The sequence below is a fragment of the Mirounga angustirostris genome, unplaced genomic scaffold (genome assembly GCF_029215605.1).
Source record: "Mirounga angustirostris isolate CCGP_5_RB_7025 unplaced genomic scaffold, mMirAng1.0.hap1 SCAF_17, whole genome shotgun sequence".
NCBI classification, from domain to species: Eukaryota; Metazoa; Chordata; class Mammalia; order Carnivora; family Phocidae; genus Mirounga; species Mirounga angustirostris.
Window position 1 is genome coordinate 37,171,247 of NW_026991725.1, and position 24,038 is coordinate 37,195,284.

The 24,038-nt window shown below is 46.4% G+C and overlaps 1 protein-coding gene across 10 annotated transcripts in view; it reads right to left on the minus strand.

Annotated features, from left to right (window-relative positions):
* The window catches only part of SLC39A11 (solute carrier family 39 member 11), a 403,594-nt gene that overhangs the window by 275,224 nt on the left and 104,332 nt on the right, over positions 1-24,038 (minus strand). For 8 of the 10 annotated variants that reach the window (XM_064583521.1, XM_064583520.1, XM_064583526.1 and 5 more), the window contains one exon: positions 6,481-6,639. The exons of the other annotated variants lie outside the window; for them this stretch is intronic. In XM_064583521.1, coding sequence (XP_064439591.1) covers positions 6,481-6,639 — 159 coding nt within the window. The remainder of the gene's footprint in view (positions 1-6,480; positions 6,640-24,038) is intronic. 10 annotated transcript variants of the gene reach the window in all.

A 24,038-nucleotide genomic window follows, 5' to 3' on the forward strand; every position in this document is an offset into this window, starting at 1 on the left:
CTTTAGATACACTGTTCCCTTTGTCTGAAATGTATACCCCACCGCTGATCAAGGCCATCTACCTGACAGAGCCCAACTCCACCTTTAAGTCTAAACATAAGCATCAACCCCAGGAAGCTTCCTATGATTCCCCCAAGCTAACTGAGTCACTATTTATCAGCGCCCCCATCTTCTACTCTTTTCCATCACAGCAATTACTGCTCTGTAATTGCTTTTTATGTAATTATAAGACTTTTGATCCCTGGCACTAGTGAAATGCCTGGTTCCAAAATTTGGCACTGAATGAACCACAGGAAAAAAGACCTGGTGGGAAGAGGGCAGTAAGGGGAAAAGGGAAGAAGAATCACAGCCTGGGAAGAAAGCAACCCCCGGCAAAAACCTGCAAGTCCAGACACCATCGAAATGTGATCCTGACACATGGGGCTACTTTGGGGTATCCCCCACCCAATCCCCGGATAAAAGCTCATGCAATCCTACTGAACCACAGAACAGGGTGGGGAAGGGAAGCAAAAGTCCGAGGGTCCCTGCTGAAGCATCTCAGCGAAGATGCAAGGAAAGCCAGGCCACACACGAGCCTTGCCAACTCCGAGATGGAACAGAGCTGATGACATTTTCTGTGACAATAACCACAGTAAAGTCATTCAAGGAGAAGAGCAGCAGTTTTAAATAGCTGGTAGTTAGCATTTTTTTTTTTTTGCCTCGTGAGGTGAGTGAGGCATATATGAGAAGTGGCTTGGGGTCTCACAGAGAAAGACGACAACATGACAAAGATGACAATGATGATGCAGAGAAGGGGACAGGTCTCAGGTCTGCGAACCCAAGTACAGCCCCATCTCCCTCCGGGAAGGTGGTGTCCAACCACTCAAGCCCTAGCAGCTCCGGATGCACCCCGACAAGAAAAGAGAATTCACACATCCTTGTGACAACACGACTGTCTCTTTCTGGAGCTATCAGTTATCCAAATTATATTCTTCCCTTCCTGGCCAGCTCTCATTCCCTCATGCCACCCTCAAAAACGTGCTCTTCTCCCCACCCTGCCTTTGTCTGGAATGCAAGAACAGCTGATCTTCCCACTCTGCAGGCCTGCTGGGAGATTAATTAAAACCAGATTGGGCTCAAAGAGACCCTCTCCATCCAGGAATCTCATAGGGTTTAGCACTCTGCAGGGTAAGTTCCTCTGGGGGCTGCTCATCATTAATAAACCTGCTGAACACCTTGAAACCTCAACCATCAAAGGGTTCTCATTACCAAGGCTTTATCGCGCCCTTTTATTTAGAGGGAGGTTTATACATGTGTAATAAGCACTCCCTAAGGAGCAATCTTCAGCCATTTTTAGTATGTTGGCGAATGCAAACTCCTCTGAGAACCCACTGGAAGTCATGGACCCATTTTATGGGTCCTGGGATGAACACTGCCCAGTACAGTGGATGGTTTTCTTTCAGTGGTGCTTTATCTGAACCCCTTCGTATCTAGGGAATTGCCCACTTTCTGACAGGTGATAGAGAATGAAGAGCTCTTCCCACAACAGGAGCTGAAAATCCAGACCCTCAGTTGCCCAACCAACTGAGCCACCCAGGCGCCCCCCCCAGCCAACCAACATTGACATCAGCCAGTGTTGGCCGCATATTAAAAGTACGGCACACACCGCTCGCTCAAGTTTTCAGCAGAAGCATCTTCTTTGCCATTACAGAGCCAACAAAGAGAAGAAACTCAACAGAATTGGGGACACAGATAAATTAAGGAGGGAGCGGAGAAGGCAGTACCCCCCACCACTTGCGAATCGGCCCTGCCCCCCAGAGCCTGACTGGGCAGGACCACCAGCCACTCTCTCTCAGATGAGAGATCTCAAACGGAATCGCCGAGACCCACCACCTTCCCCTATCCCTGGCAGTCCCTGGGCAGACTCCTCAAGATGTCACATCCCAAGAGAGGGGAGGGAGAAGGTGGGAGCACACATTTCCTGGGGAGACTGCCAAGATAAAAAGCAAACTGAAAAAAGCAAGTAGCAACAACATAGACAGTATGTTACCATGTGTTTTTCAGAAAACACAAAACAAAATTACATTTCCAGATGTACATAGATACATATGTAAAGGCCTGGTGCAATCCAACTACTCGATGATGGGGAAATTATCAGGCGAACTACATACAGTAAGGTGGTGGGACAGGACGCTGCATAAGTACTAGAATGAGTGTAGATAAAAGTCACTTCAAATGTAAAAATAACACACAAGAGGATGCACACACTGGTTCTGATGGTATGAAAACCCATTGCACGTTGGGGCGCCTGGGTGGCTCAGTTGGTTAAGCGACTGCCTTCGGCTCAGGTCATGATCCTGGAGTCCCGGGATCGAGTCCCGCATCGGGCTCCCTGCTCAGCGGGGAGTCTGCTTCTCCCTCTGACCCTCCCCCTCTCATGTGCGCGCTCTCTCTCTCTCTCTCTCAAATAAATAAATAAAATCTTTAAAAGAAAAAAAAGAAAACCCATTGCACGTGCGCACACAAGAGACAGGAGCTCGAAATGAGGAAGAGCTTGGATCACTATACACTGGATTTAAAGCATGCTTGAGTAATACAAGCAAATGGGGAAAGTGTTTACATTTCAGTGTTTAAAAGACACAACATAGTTCATTTCCTTAAAGAAAAGAGAAAAAATCTAGAAGGATACCCACTAAATTGATAACAATGATTGGTCTGGGGACAGGACAGGAAGATGGAAGTGTCTTAAGTCCCTTCAGGGTTGCTATAAAAAATTACTCTAGGGGGCGCCTGGCTGGCTCAGTCAGTGGAGAGTGCGACTCTTGATCTTGGGGTTGTGGCTTCGAGCCCCATGTGGGGTGTAGAGATTACTAAAAAAAATAAAATCTATTAAAATCAGGAGCGCCTGGGTGGCTCAGTCAGTTAAGCATCTGCCTTCGGCTCAGGTCATGATCCTGGGTGCTGGGATCGAGCCCCGCGTGGGGCTCCCTGCTCAGTGGTGAGTCTGCTTCTCCCTCTCCCTCTGCCCCTCCCGCTCCACTTGTGCTCTGTCTCTTGATTTCTCTCTCTCTTAAGTAAATAAACAAAATCTTTTGAAAAAAATATATAAATAAATTTTTTTAAATTAAAAAATTACTATAGACCGAGTGGCTTATGGACAACAGAAATGTATTTCTCACAGTTCTGGAGGCTGGAAGGCTAATATCAAAGGGCTGGCAGAATCGTGTTTGGTTTGTTTTTCACAGACAGCATCCATGTGTCACTGTGTGTCCTCACATGGCAGAAGGAACAGGGAGCTCTTGGGGACCTCTTTATAGGGCACTAATCTCATCATAAGGGCACCACACCCATGACTTGATCACCTCTGGAAGGCCCCACCTCCTAATACCATCACATTGAGGGTTAGGATTTCACCATATGAATTTGAGGGGGCATAAGTCTATAGCAGGAAGGGACCTTCACATAATTTTTCTTTCTTTTTTTAGTTTTTATGATGAGATTTTTGTGTTGTATCGTTGTAATACTAATACGATTAAAAAGAAAGACAGGAGGCCTTGGAAACACACACCCTACCATCCTTCCCAACCCTATCTTTCTACCCACCAATAGGAAATAATACTGTTAAACTCAAGGTAAAGGCCACCTACCTACTGTCATCCTTAACTTCATACAGAAGCAGAACTGCACAGATCATAAAAATGTCAATGTCTCCAAACAGCTATTTACTATCCATTCCATCTCTCCCTAGGGCCTCCGGAGGGAAAGCCTGGGCTCAGGCTGGCCCCAGTCACATTCTCCTTCAGCCCCCTCTTGGCAGCCCTCTTCCTGGGGTCCAGCAGCTGGCTACCTCCGTGCCTACCCCCTGCCTCTGTCCCTCTCCCATTAAAATACCATTTGGCAAAATCTCCATAAATCTCCGTAAGCTCATTTCCCATTAACGGTTACTGCCTGAGCCTTCTCTACTTTATTCACAGATAAAGAAACGAAAACAAATACCCATTTCAGAGAGCAATTTGATGTATCTGAAGTTAACAAAGCTGCAACGGGTTCAACCTGACAGGCTGTTATGAGTAAAACCCTTTTCATGAGCAGTATTTTGCTTCGGCTCCAACAGGGGGACAGATAAATCTGAAAAGCTGAACGAACAGAAATAGAGTTGGGAGACCAGAGTTGGTGGTTAACCATCTCCTTCCCACAAACCCAAGAGTCTGGGTTCTCAAACCGGCTTCTAGCTGCCTGGGAAGGCTACCTTCCCCGTGGGCACTCAGTCAGTGTCGGATAACCACATGGACGCAAGATCAAAACCCATTAACTCACACTCCACGAAGCACCTTCGATAGATCCACACTGCTGCCCTTTCTGGGTTTGGAAAGCACATTAAGAGTGAAACCTAGGGGAACCTCATGCTGTCTCAGAGCGACGGTGGCCTGAGTTTGTGACTCTCAACAGCAACATCTGTATTCAGTGACTGTAGCACTTATAAATAATTCTTATCTGTTTATAGACCTTCCAGAACAAATTCCCCTTCTCACATCAACAGCAAAAATTAATTTCTTTTCAAATGTCCTAGAACAGATGTTTACTGTCAGGCTGATCTTTCTGCCAATTAGCGAGGTTCTGGGCATTCATGGTTATTACGTCCGTACTCAAGCCCCTTCAAATTCTCTCCCTGGATGCTCAGCCACCACTCCCAAGCCATTCCTAATTTTCTGTGCAGTCTGTCCACGACTTTCCCTTGGGATCTTCTCCATATTCAAAGCATATATTAGAACAAACACCAAGCAAAAGGTTAAAACAATGATGCCGCCCAGCACAAATTGGCCAATGGCTATTTACACTGCCCAGAGAAAGTCCCCACATTCAGACAGCTGATCAAATATACCTGTCCCCGTCCCCACCCCCAGTACTGGTGAGCAGTGACCCATCGTGATTGCAGAGAGCCCTCCACAAGATACAGTCTTAGAAGGCCAGAGGGGCCCAGGTAGGAAGGGCAGAATGAGACCCAACGGGGGCTACGCAGAGCCGCTGAGCCAGTCCCTGGTCTGCTGTTCCAAGAGGTAAGGCCATCGGCTGTAAGATCTTCCTGCCAGGGCAAGTAGAATACATCCCAACGGCAAGTTCACACATGACCAGGGTGGATTTAAGAGCCGAATATGGCAGCCCACACAGAGAACCTCTCGAAGTTCATATCATGCAGATATAATCAATGGCAAGGAAGCCAAGGGTTCAGGGGCCAGAAACCGACACTGACATTCAAGCTTATGATGAAAAAAATGACACATGGTCTTTCCGCCAAGACAATGTTGTGACTCTCCATCCAACCGTCACATCCAGCTGTCTGGTCCAGAGGCTGGTCCTTCTGTGACATGAGGAATCCGTTTCTCATTGGTCCCAAGGACAAGTTCCCAAGGACCCTTCCTTCTCTTTCGTCAGGAATTTACAGCAGCAAAGAAGGCAGGTAGGCAGGGAAGAGAATGTCAGACTACGTCCTGGGCTAGATGTCCAGCGACTCCAGTGAGCCTGACCTGATCCTAGCTCGTCACAGTCCAACAGAAGAAATGACTTCCAACCCCATTCTCCCCTACAGCGTCCTTCTTGTGCCTCTTCTCTTTCTGGGTGATCAGAGAATTCAAGCACCAGCTCAGATGTCACAGAGGACTTCTGCCTACCTCTAGGGCTGGTTGGGCAAGGTTCTGTGTTTCTGTACTGGGTTCTTACAGACACTGACCCTTCTCTACACCTAGCATATGCACACTACTGATTTTAGCCAATGGCATTCGGTTACGATCTCATGGCCAGATTTCAGGCTGTGGTTCGTATCATGCTTCCACGTGGACAAGTAAGCACCCGGTCATTCTCCAAACCTAACCCACCAGCCCCATTTCAGCAAAAAAGCCTAAAATCTCTGATTTGCCCCCAATTCTGGTGCCTTGTTAGATTTTTAAATTTTTACTTTGCAGCCCCTAAAGGGAGTTATCCTCAAGCTATAGGGAGGAAGACTAGAGCCAAGGGGCATACAACCAGGCAACGGCAGAAGTGAACTTGAACTCAGGGCTCTGCTGCCCAGTGTCCCCACCTCATCCTCCTGTTAATAAGTCCTTGCCGATGTGATGCTTTGTCAATGGTCTTATGCTATAGTTGGGTGTGTCATCATCTTCGTGATGACAGTGTAGGCTCCTAAGGGTCAAGACCATGATCATAATCACTCACTTCTCCCAGTTGCTAGGTCCGCTCAGACACAGTGCCACACGGTACAACGTCAGCCGAGCTCTCTATTTATAATGAAATCTGACATTTAAAATCTGAACTTAGCAAAACGTAACTAAGGGGATGATTAGTCATATTACCAAGAGTTTATTTTCTTTTAGGACAAAAAAAAGTCCCAATTCACGGTAAACTTCTAGGTAAAAGCCCTAAATGGCTTGAAATATCTATTTCTATATCACTGGCTACTCAACAGAGCCACGAGTGGGTATGTCAAGTCTGAAGAGTGGTACTCACCAGGTGAGGCATCAGGAGGTCAGCCAGGTAGACAAAAGCAGCTCCGAGGGTGAAGCCAATGGCCACGGGGAAGAAGGCAAAGGCACCAAAGCCCCCGGAGGACGTGGCCATCTCAACGGCCGGGGCCAGGAGAGACCAATAGGAAGCTGCTAACATGACCTGCAAAACCACAGTGAACAAGCCATTAAACCAACCACAACCCCAAAAGGCCTTCCAAGTGCCCACTTCAGTTGCTCTCTGTGGCCCAAACCGAACCCTACACAAGTGTTAGGCCTTTTGCCTTCAACATTCAGTACTCTCTCAAACCACAAAGCTACCACCAGAATGTCACAGGAACCTAATATGGCACGGGATGGAGGTGACCTTGGGAGGATGGAGTCCAGTTTGCTCTCATCTAGCCTCTAACTCAGTGGGTCTCAACCGCTGGCCACTCTACCCTCTGGGGGATGTTTGGCAATGTGTGGAGACATTTTTGGTTGTCACAGTAGACATGCGTCACACACATCTGTCTCCCTTCTATTTTTACCTGTTAGCTCTACGTCTGCTCTCTGGAGCACCAAAGAAGGTATCTTTCCTCTAGGATACGTGAGACAACCGCTGATCAATGTCAGCTTGGCCTTGCCAACTTTGTTATCTCTAAAAGGAAAGAAGGGGAACTAATATTTATTGATCACCTACTATGTCCAGGGAAATAGATCTTTGATATCTTCTTTTATCATTGCCACAACCCTGGGAGGCAGATGCTGTTTTCTGTTGCTATCCACAGATAATGAAATTGAGTCTAGAAGTAATAAGATAATGTGCAGGAGGTCACGTCACCAATAAATGGCAGATTCACGGACCTGAGCAAATAGCACCATAATCACCTGAATAAGGGCAGAACCATGAAAGGGAAGAGAAAAATGAAGCTGAGCCCAAATCTCAGTGAGGTCAATTGGATAAAACTTCTGCAGTGTTTACTGAATTAAACGCTCATCCACGACTGTTTACTCTTAAAGATGCTGTGACATCTTCTTGGCAAGAGTACACCCACTACCCATCGTAACCATATGACAGTCATCACTGACATGTAAAATGTTGAATGGGTTTCTAAAAATGATTTAATTATGCCCTGCCTTAAAAAACAACAGCAACAAAAAAAAAACATCTGCATCACCTGTCTCCAAAATAACATTTGGAGTGACAGAACCAGGTATTACAAAAGCAACAATAAAGAACAAATCCATGCAGAAAGTAATTTTCCTTCTGCCAACCATCAACCACACACAGTCATTGCTGTGGGCCCCATTCTCCCGGCAAAAGTCTTAGTGCCACCCACGGAAAGATTGTATTTACCTCAGAAACTCCCAGAAAGAAAATGCCTCATCAGTTCAGCTCCATGAGATCATCCGAGGAAGTTTGTGGGCTCTTTCCCCGTGCCACAGCCTAACCCGTCCCTTTCCCAGACTCTTGTCTCACTGGTTTTAGAACTCAAGAGCCCTTGGGAGCTGCTGTTCATGGTAAACTCTGCACCGAGGAGGACTTGCCCACACCTGTCCAGCAACCTCTCTGTGTGCACATTCCAGGGCCTCACAAACAGCCCCACCATCAGCGACCCTAAGGCGGCACCATGCAGGAAGGCCACTCATCTCATCCTCCAATCCCTCCCTGCATCCCATCCTTGTTGATGCCACGGCGGGGAAGGGGGGGTGCAGGGGGGGCACTTCCTCAGGTCAGCTCCCCATCCACCTCTTCCACACAAAGTTGAACCTCTTCTGCCCAAGCCCCCTTCCATCCCTCCGCATCCCTGGACGCCAACTTTTTCCTTGCCCCTGCGGATAAGAAATACAAAATGTTCCCATGGACAAGTGACAGGAGGTAGAACGGAAGAGATGTGCCTCTCAACGGAGGGGTGCTGGGATGCTGGGATGCTTGAAAGAGAAGAGGATGCCGGATGATTCAGATGGGCTCCTCCTCGAGCATCACCGTTCTCTATCCTTCCAGTGAAATCCAGGACCCAACTGGATTTCCTTCATTTCTTTTCCTCACCAGACTCCTGACCTCCTACATAAACTGGAAAAAAATGACCAAAGAACAATCGTGAAATAGAACCAGGTTGCCTGTCCGAAGTGACAACAGGGCCCAAAGAAAAGCTATTTAGAGGGTGTATGTGGGAGACAAAATGATGACCTCCCCCCAAAGACAGCCACATCCTGATCCCCAAAACCTGGAACTATGTCCCCCTTACGTGGCAAAAGGGACTCTACAGCTGTGATGAAGTTAAGGACCTTGAGATGCGGAGCTTATCCTGGATGATCTGGGCGGAGCCAATGTGATCCCAGGGTTCTTAGGAGAAGACAAGAAGGGTCCGTCAAAGAGAAGATGTGAGGTCACAGTCAGTAAGTGACTGGAAGATGCTGCCGGGCTGGCCTGAAGCATGGAGGAAAGGTCATGAACCAACAGGTGGCCTCCGGAAAGTGGAAACAGCAAGGAAACAAACTGTCCCCTAGAGCGTCTGGAAGGAAGGCTTGACTGTAACCCAGGAAGAACCATTTTGGACTTCTGAACTCCAGGACTTTCAGATCACATATGTATGTCCTTTTGAGCTGCTACATTTGTGGTATTTTTCTTACAGTGGCAACAAGAAACTAATATAGCCCTTGGAGGCATAGGTTACTTTTTTTTTTTTTTTTTTTTTTAGAGCAGTTATAAGTTCACAGCAAAATAGGGCAGAAAGTACAGAGAAGTCCTGTGCCCCACACTTGCACAAATTCCCAGTATGGGCACCCCACACCTCAGTAGCATATTTGTTGCAATAGATTGATACGCCATTATCATCCGAAGTCTATGGTTTACATTAGAGATCAGGTTTGGCGCTGTACATCCTATGGGCTTGTATAAATACGTAAAGATAGGTACCCGCCATTCCAGTATCATTAGAGGGTAGTTTCACGGCCCTCCAAATCCTGGGTACTCTGCCTCTTCATCCCTACCTCCCCACAACCCTTGGCAACCACTGATCTCTTTACAGTCTCCATAGTCTTTTGCCTTTTCCAGAATGCCATACAGTTGAGATCACACAGCCTTTTCAGATTGGCTTCTTTCACTCAGTGATATGCTTTTAAGATTCCTCCATGTCTTTCCATGGCTTGGATAGCTCATTTCTTTTTAGCCCTGAATCATATTCCATTGTCTGGATGGCCCACATTTTGTTTGTCCTCATTCACCTACGGAAGGATATCCTGGTTGCTTTCAAGTTTCGGCAATTATGAATAATGAATAAAGCTATTATCAGCATGTGTGTGCAGGTTTTTGTGTAGACATAACTCTTCAGCTCATTTGGGTAAATACCAAGGAGTACAATCGCTGGATTGTATATTAAGCCTTATTTAATAATTGCCCCCCACGTAGGTGGCTGGCTTGAAACTCTCAATACTAACAAAGCTCCTTTAAATGTTAAGCATTTTTTGATCTGGATGCAGGGACATTAACTAGCTGATACAGTAGCAGGAAGTCACGCATCTGATTAACCCTCATTTACTCCTAAGAAGCAGGGCCTGGAGGGGACAGGCTATGGAGGAGAAGGTGGTGAGAAGGGGGCCCAAGACTTCAGGTAATGAGCTCCACAGGGAGGTCCTTGCCAGCCAGTCCCTTTATGACCCCAGACGACAGATACCCAAAGCCCTCCTACTGCGCTTCTTATAAAGGCAAAAACTAGTCTAGCAGCACCAGCCTTGAAGACATGGGATAGAAGCATGAGGAGCAGACAACGAGCACCTTCCTCTCCCCACCTTTGCCTAGAACAGGAATGCATAATCAGGTTTTAGGGCACATGGCAGGAGCCTCACTGTTCCCCCAAAGCCCTTTTCTTGCCTCTTTATTGCCAAAATAAAAAGTAAAGCCCTTGGGGCGCCTGGGTGGCTCAGTTGGTTAAGCGACTGCCTTCGGCTCAGGTCATGATCCCAGGGTCCTGGGATCGGGCCCCGCATCGGGCTCCCTGCTCGGCAGGAAGCCTGCTTCTCCCTTTCCCACTCCCCCTGCTTGTGTTCCCTCTCATGCTGTCTCTCTCTCTCTCTCCCTGTCAATTAAATAAATAAAATCTTTAAAAAAAAAAAAAAAGTAAAGCCCAATCAATCAAATGCACTATGGGAAAGCTTGTGTGAAGCCCATCCTCCAAGCCAGGTGTTGCTAAGACCAAAGCGACCCAAATTTTTGCTAAATAATCGGAGAAGCTCAAGGGAGCAAGCATTTCAATAACAATGACAATTTCTGCGAAAAGAGCTAAGAAGGAAATACATTTTTTTTTAAAAGAGGACCGAGTATCTCCCTTCTGTCTGGCTAGTTTGGGAGGCCTACTGCAGGGCCCAGAAACCTGAAGGTGAAACAGAGTGATTGTCAGACAAGCTGACATGTGAGAAGCTGTGTCTCTTCCTCACTTCCCATGACCAAGGTTGATCCTGCCCTGGCTCTCTTCTTGACACACTGCCCAGGGCGTCTCAGCCCCATAACTGACCCAAACGTCCATCCCTGCAGAGGGGCGAGTGAAGGAATGGATGATCTGAGTTAATTTTTAAAAAATGGATGTTGATTTTGTTCCTAGTTGACAAAAAATGGGAACAGCCCAAATGTTCATTAACAGGTGAATGGAGAAACAAAATATTCCACTCAATGGAGTACTTTTCAGCCATGAAAAGGAGTGGAGTGCTGGGTACATACTACAATTTAAGGGAGCCTCAAAAACATTAATTATGCAAAGTGGGAAAAGCCAGACACAAAAGGTCACATAGGATATGATTCCAATTAAAGAAGATGTGGTGTATACATACACAATGGAATATTACTCACCCATCAAAAAAAAAAATGAAATCTTGCCATTTGCAATGACGTGGATGGAATTAGGGGGTATCATGCTGAGCGAAATAAGTCAATCAGAGAAAGACAATTATCATATGATCTCACTCATACGTGGAATTTAGGAAACAAAACAGAGGATCATAGGGGAAAGGAGGGAAAAATAAAACGAAATCAGAGAGGGAGACAAACCATAAGAGACTTAACTATAGAGAACAAGCTGAGGGTTGCTGGAGGGGAGGTGGGTGGGGGGATGGGGTAACCGGGGGATGGGCATTAAGGAGGGCACGTGATGTAATGAGCCCTGGGTGTTACATGCAACTGATGAATCACTGAACTCTACCTGACACTAATAATACACTATATGTCAATTAATTGAATTTAAATAAAATTTAAAAAATAAAAGATAAGAAAAATAAAAAATAAATAAAAGAGTATGATTCCATTTACACAAAATATCCAGAATGGGTCAATCCTAGACACAAAACAGATTAGTGATTGACAGGGGATGATGGGGGCCGGGAACGGGAGAGCAACTACCTAACGGGTACAGGGCCCTCCTTGGGGGTGATGAAAATATCTGGACCCAGACAGAGGTCACTGTGAATGTATTAAATGTACACTATAAAATGGTGAGTGTTATGTGGATTTTATCTCAACTTAAAAAAATGAAAGTTGAGCTAGCCTTAACCGTTAGAACCCTCTCTTGCACAACTGACCCCCGCCACGTGCTGAACCCTCCAGCCCCGCCCCCCCATCCCTTGGCCCAAGCACTTCTATCCGCAAAAATGCCAAAACACCAAGACCTCTCATGCCCTTTCTTCCAAGCATCCAAAACCCTTTACCACATATATACACACAAAAATGGGTGGGAAAACGCAGGACTTAGGATCAGGTCCAAATTCGCATCTTGGCTCTGCCACTTAATGGTTAGGTAGCCCCAAGCAAATAATTTAAGAGCTCTCTGCAGCTCAGTTTTGACCAAACCAAACATAGGGGCAATGCTTACTCTATAACAAGATCATCTTAAAACGATATGGGGCAATGCATATACCACACTGACCTAGTTCCCGGCGGGAAGTTAAGGGTTAAGTTGGTATTGCTGGATTCTTCCCTGAGCCTGCATTCAGCATGCTCCCCACCTCAGCACCATCTTGCTCCCTCCCCCTCCTCCACGGTGGCCCCTTTCCAACATACTGGGTTCATTATTTGTGTCCATATGCCCCGGGGACTAGGATGAGGGCCCTGCTATGAGCATCTTTGTCTCCTGGCACCACAGGTCTGAGTGGTCCTGAGGCAGACCCTCGATATTGGTTGCCTAAATGAATTTTCTGTTATCCCTGCTAATGATGGGGAGCAATGGGGGTGGAGAAATCAAAAGAAGGCATAATCAGGAAGTGATTCAACACTCATTTTTTTAGTCTACTACCTAAATTTTAAAGTGATTTTACCTTCCAAATTAAGTACTATACAGGCTCATGCTCAAAGGCCGTCACTCCTTTGACAAACACTGGATGAGTCATTGTTTAACATAACGGAGTTTTTCTTAGGTGTGGAAAGAAGGTGGTATAGCATTTGCAGAGTGTCACAGAAGAGCTGTTGAATAGAGTCTACTGATAGAGTTGAAAGGGGTTTCAGGAGCCTGCCCAGTCCAAATGCTTCATTTAACAGGTGGGAAAACTGAGACCTGAAGGGATCCAGTGGATCTTCTCAAAGCCCCAGAGCAAGCTGGTGCCATCCAAAGCTATAACCGCATCAGCCCCACATCAAGTTCGTACCATCCTTCCCCCCTCCACTGACCCTGAGTCCTTTAAGAAATTCACTACAGGGTGCCTGGGTGGCTCAGTTGGCTAGGCGACTGCCTTCGGCTCAGGTCATGATCCTGGAGCCCCGGGATCGAGTCCTGCATCGGGCTCCCCACTCAGCGGGGAGCCTGCTTCTCCCTCTGACCCTCCCCCCTCTCATGTACTCTCTCTCTCTCTCGTTCTCGCTCTCCCAAATAAATAAATAAATCTTTAAAAAAATTAAAAAAAAAAAAAAAGAAATTCACTACAGAGTGAAGACAAAGTTGAAGTTAGTGCCTCCCTTATCACCAGACAAAGCATCCCAGAGCCACAGCTGGGATGTATCAGCTTTAGCAATCATCAGATGTAACCTTGATCCCCTGGACATTCGCCACCATGGGGATATAACCTGCTTCAAGAAAACGCAGCACTAGGAAATATTTGGCAACTCATCAACAGGAGAAATGATCTTGTTAAACGTTTTTCTCTGCAAGATTCATCAGACCTTACAAACCTAAATAAACCTTAAAAATCAAAGCCCACAGCCCAGGACTGCCTTAGAGGTAGGGAAACAAGCAGTTCCGTCGCTCAAAAGACAACACCCCCTTAGCAGCATGGCTCAAGCCGGCAGGTTCAAAACAAAGTCTATGTATATTATGTTCTCGGTGCAGGGATCTGAATGAAAGGCGCACCTTCCTCTCTTGCAGACCGCATTTTAAAACACGAACGCTCCAGATGAAACACATTTATCCGTTTATCCTGGCCCGGATGCTGAGAACAGAAGAAGGACAGCATTGGGAAAAAATGGTGAAATCCAACTAGCATCTGGGGCTGAGGGAACAGTGATGTACCAATGTTAATTTCTTGGCTTTGACAAATGTGCTGTGGTTATGTAACATGGTTAGGGGAAACTGGGTAAGAGTATGCAGAAATTCCCTGGGCTGTTTTTGAAACTTGTCTCAAAATCTAAAATACTTCCAAAGAGTTTATTAAGAATTGATAGTAACAGGGCGCCTGGGTGGCTCAGTTGGTTAAGCGACTGCCTTCGGCTCAGGTCATGATCCTGGAGTCCCAGGATCGAGTCCCGCATCGGGCTCCCTGCTCGGCAGGGAGTCTGCTTCTCCCTCTGACCCTCCTCCTTCTCATGCTCTCTATCTCTCATTCTCTCTCTCTCAAATAAATAAATAAAATCTTTAAAAAAAAAAAAGAATTGATAGTAACAGTTACCAGGGCCTGAGAGAAGATTGAGGGGGATCATGGCAGCTAAGGAACATGAACTGTGTGAGCAAAGTCTTGAGGCCAAGAGGGCCCACGGTTTGCTTTGTAGGGTCAGCAGTGACTGGGTGGGGTGATAGTTGGGGGGTGGGGGGGACTGCATGCCTCACAAGCTTCACATCAGGGAAACCTACAGCCTCCTCCCTGTGATTCAGAAAGGTTGAGTAAGTCACCCAAGGATACCCAGCAAGAAGTGACAGAGCTGGGATCTAAAACCCAGGCCAAGCTCTTAATCCTAAAGCTCCATTCCATCTCTTAGACATCTGAAATTCCTCAGAAACAACAACATTCACAATGTCACCTACTCAGTGCGTCCAACCAGAGAATGATTCCCCCTAAATGTAACTGTCAGTGTTGACCGTGTTCATGATAGCAGTATTTACTGTGCTGACGTGTAAATCCTAGCCCATTTTGGAATATCGTGGAATGTAAGTTGTGGAACTTATAGTTAAATGTTGCCAATCAAACACAAGCTGCTGGATCCCGAATTCCCACCGGACTTAAAGTATAGGGATGGGAAGGATCTCAACCACAAAGACAAAAGGAGAGGGAGAGGAGGAGCAGGTAAGGACTGACAGACACCCCAAGGAGGCTGACCCCTGAGTCAGAGTAAGATGGGTCACCCCTAGAACCCAGATCAGCCCAGGGACGGAGGGGCCTGGATCCATGAGAAACAGGCATGCAGATGGGGTGGCAATGAGGCCTGGTGGAAAATGTGGCTAAGGAGCCATCGGACCCCAGACTCTTCCTGTACCTCATGTGGCCAAGCAACTAGCCCACCCCATGTCCAGCTAGGGGCGGAGCACCACACTGAAAATAAGGAAACATGAAAGCGTGTGTGCCAAACGGGAGCACCCAGCGTGCTCCCACGTCCCAGCCCCGCTGCCGCCCGGGCCACCCCCTGGGCAGCTTCTCCCAGAGCACTGCCTCCCCAGATTCCCTGCACACGTGACTCCGGGCCAGGCTCTGCTTTTGGGGCAGCCGGCTGAAGACTTCACCTCCTGGCACCCTTTGGGGTACCTCAGCAGGGCCTGGGGTTCAAGAGCCCAGAGGAGAAGAGGGGCAGGGAGGCTCCTGGGAAGGGCAAAATCGTAGAGCCCCTGGCCAATGTGAATGTCTGGAGGAGAGATTTATAGACCTCCAGACGGGAGACGGGTGGCCAGCAAAGGGGGAAAATGGAGACCTTCACTAAATGCTGGAAAACACAATTGCACAAGAAAGGAAATTCATAAATAATACTTACAGTCTTCATGTAAGCAGACTGATTTTGGGCTTATTAAGTAATTTACTTATTTATTGTGAGAAAATATACATAAAAGTTGCCATGTTAGAGTCTAGCCAATTCAGAGGCATTCATTACATTTCACATGTTGTGAAATGTGTCATTATTTCTAAAACTTTCTCACAACCCCAAACAGAAACTCTGTAACCACTGAGCAATAACTCCCCATTCTCCTGGTCTCTCCCCCAAGCTCCTGGGAACCTCTACTCTACTCTCTGTCTCTACGAATGTGCCTATGTTAGATGTTTTGTGTAAGTGGAATCATGCACTATTTGCCCCCTGCATCTGAATTATTTCACTTAGCATAATGCTTCTGAGGCTCATCCACATTGCAGCAGCTGTCACAGTTGCATTCAATAATGGCCCCATAATATTCCACTATTAAGCTGTAACTACTGAACTAATCTAAAAAAATATAATGTATCTACAGTGTAGGATGCAGCTGGAGATAAGAGAACCAGGTCCTCATCTCCCACACCTGCAAGTCACTGGCTACGTTTAAAGCTGAAACAGTCAAGCTGTGGAGTAAGCATGCAGTTGAGAAATGTAGAGGCACACAGACAAAGAAACAGCTAAAAGTGGGCCATTCATGCTCATCCCTGAGAAGTACGAATCAGGAGCGGGGAACCGGGAAAACTTGACTTTGTATTTTTTTTTTTAAGATTTTATTTATTTATTTATTTATTTATTTATTTATTTATTTATTTATTTGAGAGAGAGAGAGAGTGAGTGAGTGAGAGAGAGCACGAGCGGGGAGGAGAGGGAGATGCAGGCTCCCTGTGAGCAGGGAGCCCGATGTGGGGCTCGATCCCAGGACCCCGGGATCACAACCTGAGCCGAAGGCAGACACTTAATTGACTGAGCCACCCAGGCGCCCCACAACTTGACTTTTTAAACTATATATGCACATATCTTTGGGGAGAATCTCAAAATAAATTGATAATATCATTTAAAGAGATTTAAATATATAAGTAAATATTATAAATAAACGTATAATACAATTTCCAAATGTTTTAATAATAGGAGACCCTGACTGCACAGTGAAAAGCCAGTAGGAGAAAAGGATCCTATGTACAAGAACTCCATTTCCAGAAATGCTTCTGCAGGATAATGAGACACCCCCCAGATGGCATGTTTTTGCCAAAGGCTCCCCTAAATCACACCCTCAACACCAGGAGGCTGAAAGGGACTAGAGGAGACATTTAAAATCAGCAGACAGTTGCAAGCTCTTTCTCATGTTGCCAGAGACTAAAATCCCCCATTTCCCTTCTGCAGTTCCCCAAACTAGCAAAACCCGAAACTTCTTTTCTCAAAGCATTGTGCAAAATGCCACAGGGATCCATACTTTATAATGCTATTAATTTCCCTCTGGTGTCAGAGGTACCAGCATAGAATTAAAAAAAAAAAAAAATCAGCTAACCATCTGGACCACAGCAGGCAAATCTTTTCATTTCTGCTTCAGGGCTCATTTTGAGACAATTTCCACTCTGGAAATACAAATGAATTTGTAAAGAGTTCCTTAAGGATCAGAATATTCCAGCATGATGAGTGCAGCTAAGCATTTCTTTTATGATAGGAAAGACAGTTTAAAGACTGGAAGAAAATCCAAGCCACAGAACAAAATTTCCCTCTTAATGAAAAGGGGAGAGAAAATCATTTCACTTAGACCATTTACGATGCAATGATTATCAGTATCCGTTATTCAGTGTGCACGCATCTAAGGAAAGTGCACTGAATTCTACAGAAGACAGGAGCACAGAGTTCAAAATAATAGCATCCAACCCAAGCCATGCTGCAAGGAAGTAGGTTCATCCTTAAATGTTTGTTGAAGCAAACGGACGTGGATTCTAACCTCTAAGGCCACTGTGGAATTAAGAAGTAGGCACAGACTTAGGGCACCTGGGTGGCTCCGTCGGTTAAGCATCTGCCTTCGGCTCAGGTCATGATCTCAGACCCCTGGGATCGAGTCCCACATCGGGCTCTCTGCTCAGCAGGGAGTCTGCTTCTCCCTCTGCCCCTCTCCTCCCCTCCCCTGCTCGTGCTCTGTCTCTATGTCTCTCTCTCTCTCAAATAAATAAATAAAATCTTAAAAAAAAGGGCGCCTGGGTGGCTCAGTTGGTTAAGCGACTGCCTTCGGCTCAGGTCATGATCCCGGAGTCCCTGGATCGAGTCCCGCATCGGGCTCCCTGCTCGGCAGGGAGTCTGCTTCTCCCTCTGACCCTCCTCCCTCTCATGCTGTCTCTCATTCTCTCTCTCTCAAATAAATAAATAAAATCTTTAAAAAAAAAAAAAAAAAAGCAATAGGCACAAACTTGCAACCCATAAAGTCAAGGCAATAATGACTCCGAAAGTGCACAAGCCAAGGAATGTCTCCAACTTCTGTCCCCAAATCAAATATGAAATTAATTTTTAAAAGTCAATCGATAAGTACTTCATCAGTGACTATTACAGGCCCAACATTATGCTGGATCCTAGGGGGCTGGGAGGCAGGAAGCTGACCTGGGTCCTGCCTTTGAGAAGCAGGCTGTGTACCATAATAAGAGAGACTATGGCAGACGCCCGAAATAAGTGGAGAAGGTATCTGAAACAATACATGAAGGAAGCCTCCCGTCATCCCAAGAAAGGAGAATGGCAACACTGTTAAAAAAGTAAAACATCAGGGGCACCTGGGTGGCTCAGTAGGTTAAGAGTCTGACTCTTGATTTTGGCTCAGGTCATGATCTCAGGGTCGTGAGATCAAGCCCCACGTTGGGCTCCATGCTCGGTGCGGAATCTGCTTAAGATTCTCTCTCCCTCTGCCCCTTCCCCCGCTCCCAGGTGCATGTGTACATGCTCTTTCTCTCTCTAAATAAATAAACTAATTAAATCTTAAAAAAAAAAAAAGTAATACATCAAAGGAAACGTGGTGAAGGGCTCTTGACAGTTGGATCTGGTTTGGAAAAGAAAACAAGGGTAGGACCGTCTCTAACAGTCTGGGACGTAAGCGTGCCAAAGCTTATGTTGTGGGGACTGCAGGGGGATCAACCCGGCTGGAAGAGAGGGTGTGTGTTGGGGTCCCCTGGGACAGTTGGGTACGATTCAGAAGCCAGGCAGAATGGCTTAGACTCAAGATACGGGTGGGTTGTTTCCAACTCTGGCTGCACACTAGAATCACCTGGAGTTTTTCAACTACAGAAGCCAAGGCCCCTCTATGATCCACTGGAACAGACTCGCCTAGATTGGAAACCAACAGGTGGAGACCTGACCGGAATGGAGGCACAGGGACTGCGAAGAAGGGAGAAATCTGCAGAATGAGGTTGGCCATGTCCACTCAATACTGAGCCACCCAGTAGAAACCCATGATGGGTAGCCACAGGTATTCTGCATTGAGCCAGCTTGCAAATTTGGCAGGTCAATTATTACTCATGACTCAAGCATGAATCAAATTCGTATGGAGGCTATATCTTTACCTAGTTTTCTTTTATCAAAAAGCTCTCATAATAGACCAGCCTCACATAATTTTGTAGACCTAACTCTAAACAACTCAAAATTATAATAATTTATATTTAGCCTCAATTACAGTTATTAATTGATGCAGACCTGCTTCAATGACCTGACTCTTGTTAGCTACACCTTCTCAGTGAAAATGATGGGCAAGGTCTTGGCCTACAAGTTTGCATTCAGTCACCAAACTAGGAAAGGACATATGAGCCATGAGCTTGAGTGGTGCCTGGGAGGTGCCGTCAGTTAAGCGTCCGACTCTTGATTTTGGCTCATGATCTCAGGTCATGGGATCAAGCCCCGTGTCAGGCTCCACACTCAACAGGGAATATGCTTGAGATTCTCCCTCTCCCTCTGCCCCTCCTCCCACTCTCATGTGTGTGCTCTCTCTCAAGTAAATAAATAAATCTTTAAAAAAGAAAATACCTGTTAAAAAAAAAACCCAAAAAAACCCTATGACCTGGTAGTTCCTCTCTCAGATAGCTATCCCAAGAAAAATTAAAAATACTTCCACACAAAGAATTATACAAGAATGGGGTGCCTGGGTGGCTCAGTCGTTAAGCGTCTGCCTTCGGCTCAGGTCATGATCCCAAGGTCCCGGGATCGAGCCCCGCATCGGGCTCCCTGCTCGGCGGGAAGCCTGCTTCTCCCTCTCCCACTCCCCCTGCTTGTGTTCCCTCTCTGGCTGTCTTTCTCTCTGTCAAATAAATAAAATCTTTAAATAAAAAAATTAAAAAATAAAAGAATTATACAAGAATGTTCACAGTAGCTTTATTCATAGCCCAAACCTGGAAAGAACCCAGATGTCCATCAATACAAGAATGGATAAACACACTGTACTATACTTATGAACCTCAGAATCATTACATTGAGTGAAAGAAGCCTGACAACCCTAAATACACACACACACACACACACATATATATTCTTGTGCTTAAATGCAATCATTTAATGCAATCATAATGCAAAGATTTAATGCAATCATAATGCAAAGATTTAACTAATGCAATCATTTAAGCACAAGAATATGCAAATCCATATGGTGATAGAAATCATAAAGTAGTTGCCTAGGAAGAGAGGAAGAACCAACTTAGGTAATAGAAGTTCTTCCTAGAGTGACACAATATTCTCTATTTCATTTTGGGTGGTGGTCATACAGGTGTATACAATTGTCAAAACCCACTGGGCTGACACTGTAAGATCTGGGCATGCTATTATATGCAAATGATATCCCTTTTTAAAAAACTCTTAGGGGGCACCTGGGTGGCTCAGTCAGGTGGGCGTCCGACGTGATTTCAGCTCAGGTTGTGATCTCAGGGTTGTGAGATTGAACCCTGCATCAGGCTCTGTGCTGGGGTAGCATCTACTTGAGATTCTCTCTCTCCCTCTGCCCCTCTCCCCACTCACACTCTCTAAATAAATAAATACATATATAAATTTTGGGTGTTTTTATTTTTTTTTTGATGAGCCACATTTGTGCTGTGATTAATATACTGGGTATCCAGGTTCTAGGGTCCACCCTAAAATGGTCCCTCTGGGGATAGGCCTGGGTGATCCCACACAGTCACCAAGGACCTGACACAGCCTACGCCCAGAGCCAACAGTCAGGCCATTATTAAACACGAAGGGCCAGCAGTATTAGACAAATACATTAATCGTACCCAAAAGGACCTCCTAGCATCTGTTCTCAGTGACCACAGGGCTCCACTGCTGAGGCCCTAGATTGCAGGACAAAGCAAAAATCATCACCCAAGGCACATCTGGGCTTCCAATTTACTGACCAACAACCCAATTCCAACGTGCCCTGCCAAAACAGAGGGAAAAGAGCTGAAAAAATCCTCAAGCTCAGTCCTGCTCTAAACCTAAGTTCTTGTTCCCATTCCAAGTGCAACTCAATTCAACAAACATTTATTAAGCAGTTATGGTGTAAGGTGCCCCCCTGGGCTGGATGCTCCTACTGCAATGATCTCAGCTACCCCTAGAATAAGACCACGGTGCTCCAAAGTCAGATCATAGTTAGACTATGATTGGTTGGGGGCACCATCCCTCTTCCACAGACCCATGATTCTGAATAATGGAGAGGTGTGAGTATACTAATTACTTGGGTCCTTTCAAGGCGGATTCAGACTAGCTAGATAAGGGAGGACTCCCAGAATCCTTCAGCCTGCCAGAATCATTAACGCCATGGACTCTGAAAGTGGGAAAGGCACCCTTCTTAGACCTCTTCACCAGCTGGCCACCAAGAGAGCGAGAACGTGATGCTGCCCAAAGCAAACCTCTCCATGGCACCCAGCCACCAATCCATCAGCACCCTCTCAACTTCGGCCTGTTGATGGACAATCGCACCAGTTGGTCAAGCCTCCCCCACCCCAACACCACCACTCACTCACGCTGATCCAATCTGTCCCAGATCTGGCTGCTAAGGAAGCAGCTCCTGCCAACATTCAGAGGAGAGAAGAGTAAGCTGTCTGGCTCCATTGAGAAAAACTCAAAGATCTAGTTGAGGATTTTCTCCCACTGCACAATTCTCCCTCAACAGTGGCAAGAAACCACCAAAGTACTGGCTTTGTGCCTCTCCTCCTAGCTCAGAGAAAATTAGCAGGGAGGCTTAGGGACACAGTCTTCGTGGTCAAGAAGGAAAGAGGCCATCCCTGACCTCCTGGCTCAGAGAAAATTAGCAGGGAGGCTTAGGGACACAGTCTTCGTGGTCAAGAAGGAAAGAGGCCATCCCTGATTGCAGACAAAATCACATTTCATTTTTACCATGCATGAAAACGTGGGTTCTCAAAGTGTTTTCTGCCCTAACTCACCTGGGGAATGCAAGAGATTCCCATCAGCACGGTGGCAATGACCCCTGGCAATTGGAGGGCAGGAGGGCAGGAACGGTGGGACAGAATCTCAAGAAGGGACCGAAGTATGAAAGAGCCTCCTCACCTAGGGTTGCCTGATTTTGCAAAGACTAACACAGGCCCAGCCGAATTTGAGTTTCAGATAAACAACGAATATTTTTTTCATTTGGGACACACATATATGAAAGACTTCTTGTTTATCTGAAATTTAACTAGGAATGTGTATTTTATCTGGAAGCCTGGCTAACCCTACCTGCTACTCTGGGGCACATCCGCCCATTTTTTCCCCCCTCTTCCTCCCTCTTTATGAAACACAGTGCAGCAGAGTAGATAGAAGGCACGACACTGGAGTCGGACTTCCTGATCCAGATCTAAGCTCCAAGCTGGGAGACCTTGGGGAAAAGAGTCATATCTCCAGGGCTACTATTTCTTCACATGGAAAACAGAAACAATAGTGGAAGAGTGGCACCCATGAGTAAAATGGAATTAATCATGATAACAACATTTATATATAGACTGACCACGTGCCAGGAACTTTCTGAATCCTCCCAACGTTAAAAGTAAGATACTACTATTGTCCCTACTCCATATATGGGGAAACTGAGGCACAGGGAGGTTAAGTAATGGACAAGGTCACATAGTTCGTGGCCGAGCCAAGATTCAAATCCAGCCTGTGTGGCTCTTGAGTCCCTGCTCTCCGGCATGACACTGTCCCTACGGTGGTGCTTCTCGCCTACAATAGCTGTGAGGATTAATACTATAGCACACGTTAAATGCCTAACACAAAAACGGGCCACAAAACATGACAAATACTAGATATTATAATGCTTGTTATAGGTCTCTCTTTTTACTCTTATTAGAGTATTAGATTTGAGAAAAGAATTTAAATCAAAGCCTTATGATTTAAACATGAGAGTTCCTAGGGACAGAAGCCCCATTTACCCATCGTGACAACGGAGTGTAGACACGTGTCTGCGAGTGGATAATAAAATGCGTGTAAGCATGAAGTATGGGCTGTGTACCCAGGCAGATCCACATGTAGAACACACGGCAGAGGGGAGACATCCCCAGCCACCAGAGGACCCTCAACATCCCCAGCCCCGGGTCACGGACACCCTAAGTTTTAATCCACTTCAATAACATGGACGGATGGGTCTGTTTGTGCTCACACGCCTAGATGTGGAAAGAACCGTGCCACCCAGTCGTGGGAGACAGGCGGCAGGGAGCTGGAATCCTAGCCCGTCTCAGGGAGGGCAGGAAGCTGGCAGAAGACAATCCAGGAGGCTAAAGGCATCGCAGGCGGGAGAAGCCCAGGCTGGAGGGATGAGGGGTGTGGGGGAGACCTCCTACAGAGCGCTATGCCCCAGGGTGTGTGAAACCTGACATGCGGCTTAGGGCTGGGAAACTCAGCATTCCAGGAGCGGCAGGGCAGGTTCAAGGAACAGCCAAGGTCCAGGTAGAACACACATATAATAGGAAGCGCAGAAAGGTGATAGGACAGGCAGGACAGTTGGGAATACTGTGCCAATATGTTTAAACTTTATTCAGTAAAGAAACAGGGAGCCGTGCAGAACTTCGGGGCATGGGGCGTGGGGAGCATGGGAAAGGGTCTCAAATATGATTTAGGAAGACGATTCTGGGGGCAGCATTAATTAACTCAGGGAGCAGTTAACGAGTCAGGCACTGAGGCTCATATTATGAGAAATATTATACAAGACAGGAGAACTCTGCCCAAGAGGAGCTTCCTCTCTAGTTAAAGAGCGGACAGGTGACACACAAGAAAACAAATAAAGAAATTCGGAGAACAATGAATGAAATGGAGGGAAATAAAGCAACATCCTGAGATGGATAGTGACGGGGAGGAGCTATTGTGCGTGAGTAGTCAGGGAAGGCTTCTCGGGGGAGGTGACATTTGAGCTGCGGTCTGAATGATGAGAGGGGCAGGACTCAGTTCCAAGTAAAGGGAATACATTCCTGAGGTCAGAACAAGCTGGGGACTGAAATGGCCGTGGTTGAAGCATGGTGACCAAGGCGGGGAAAGGTACCTGAGGACAGAGA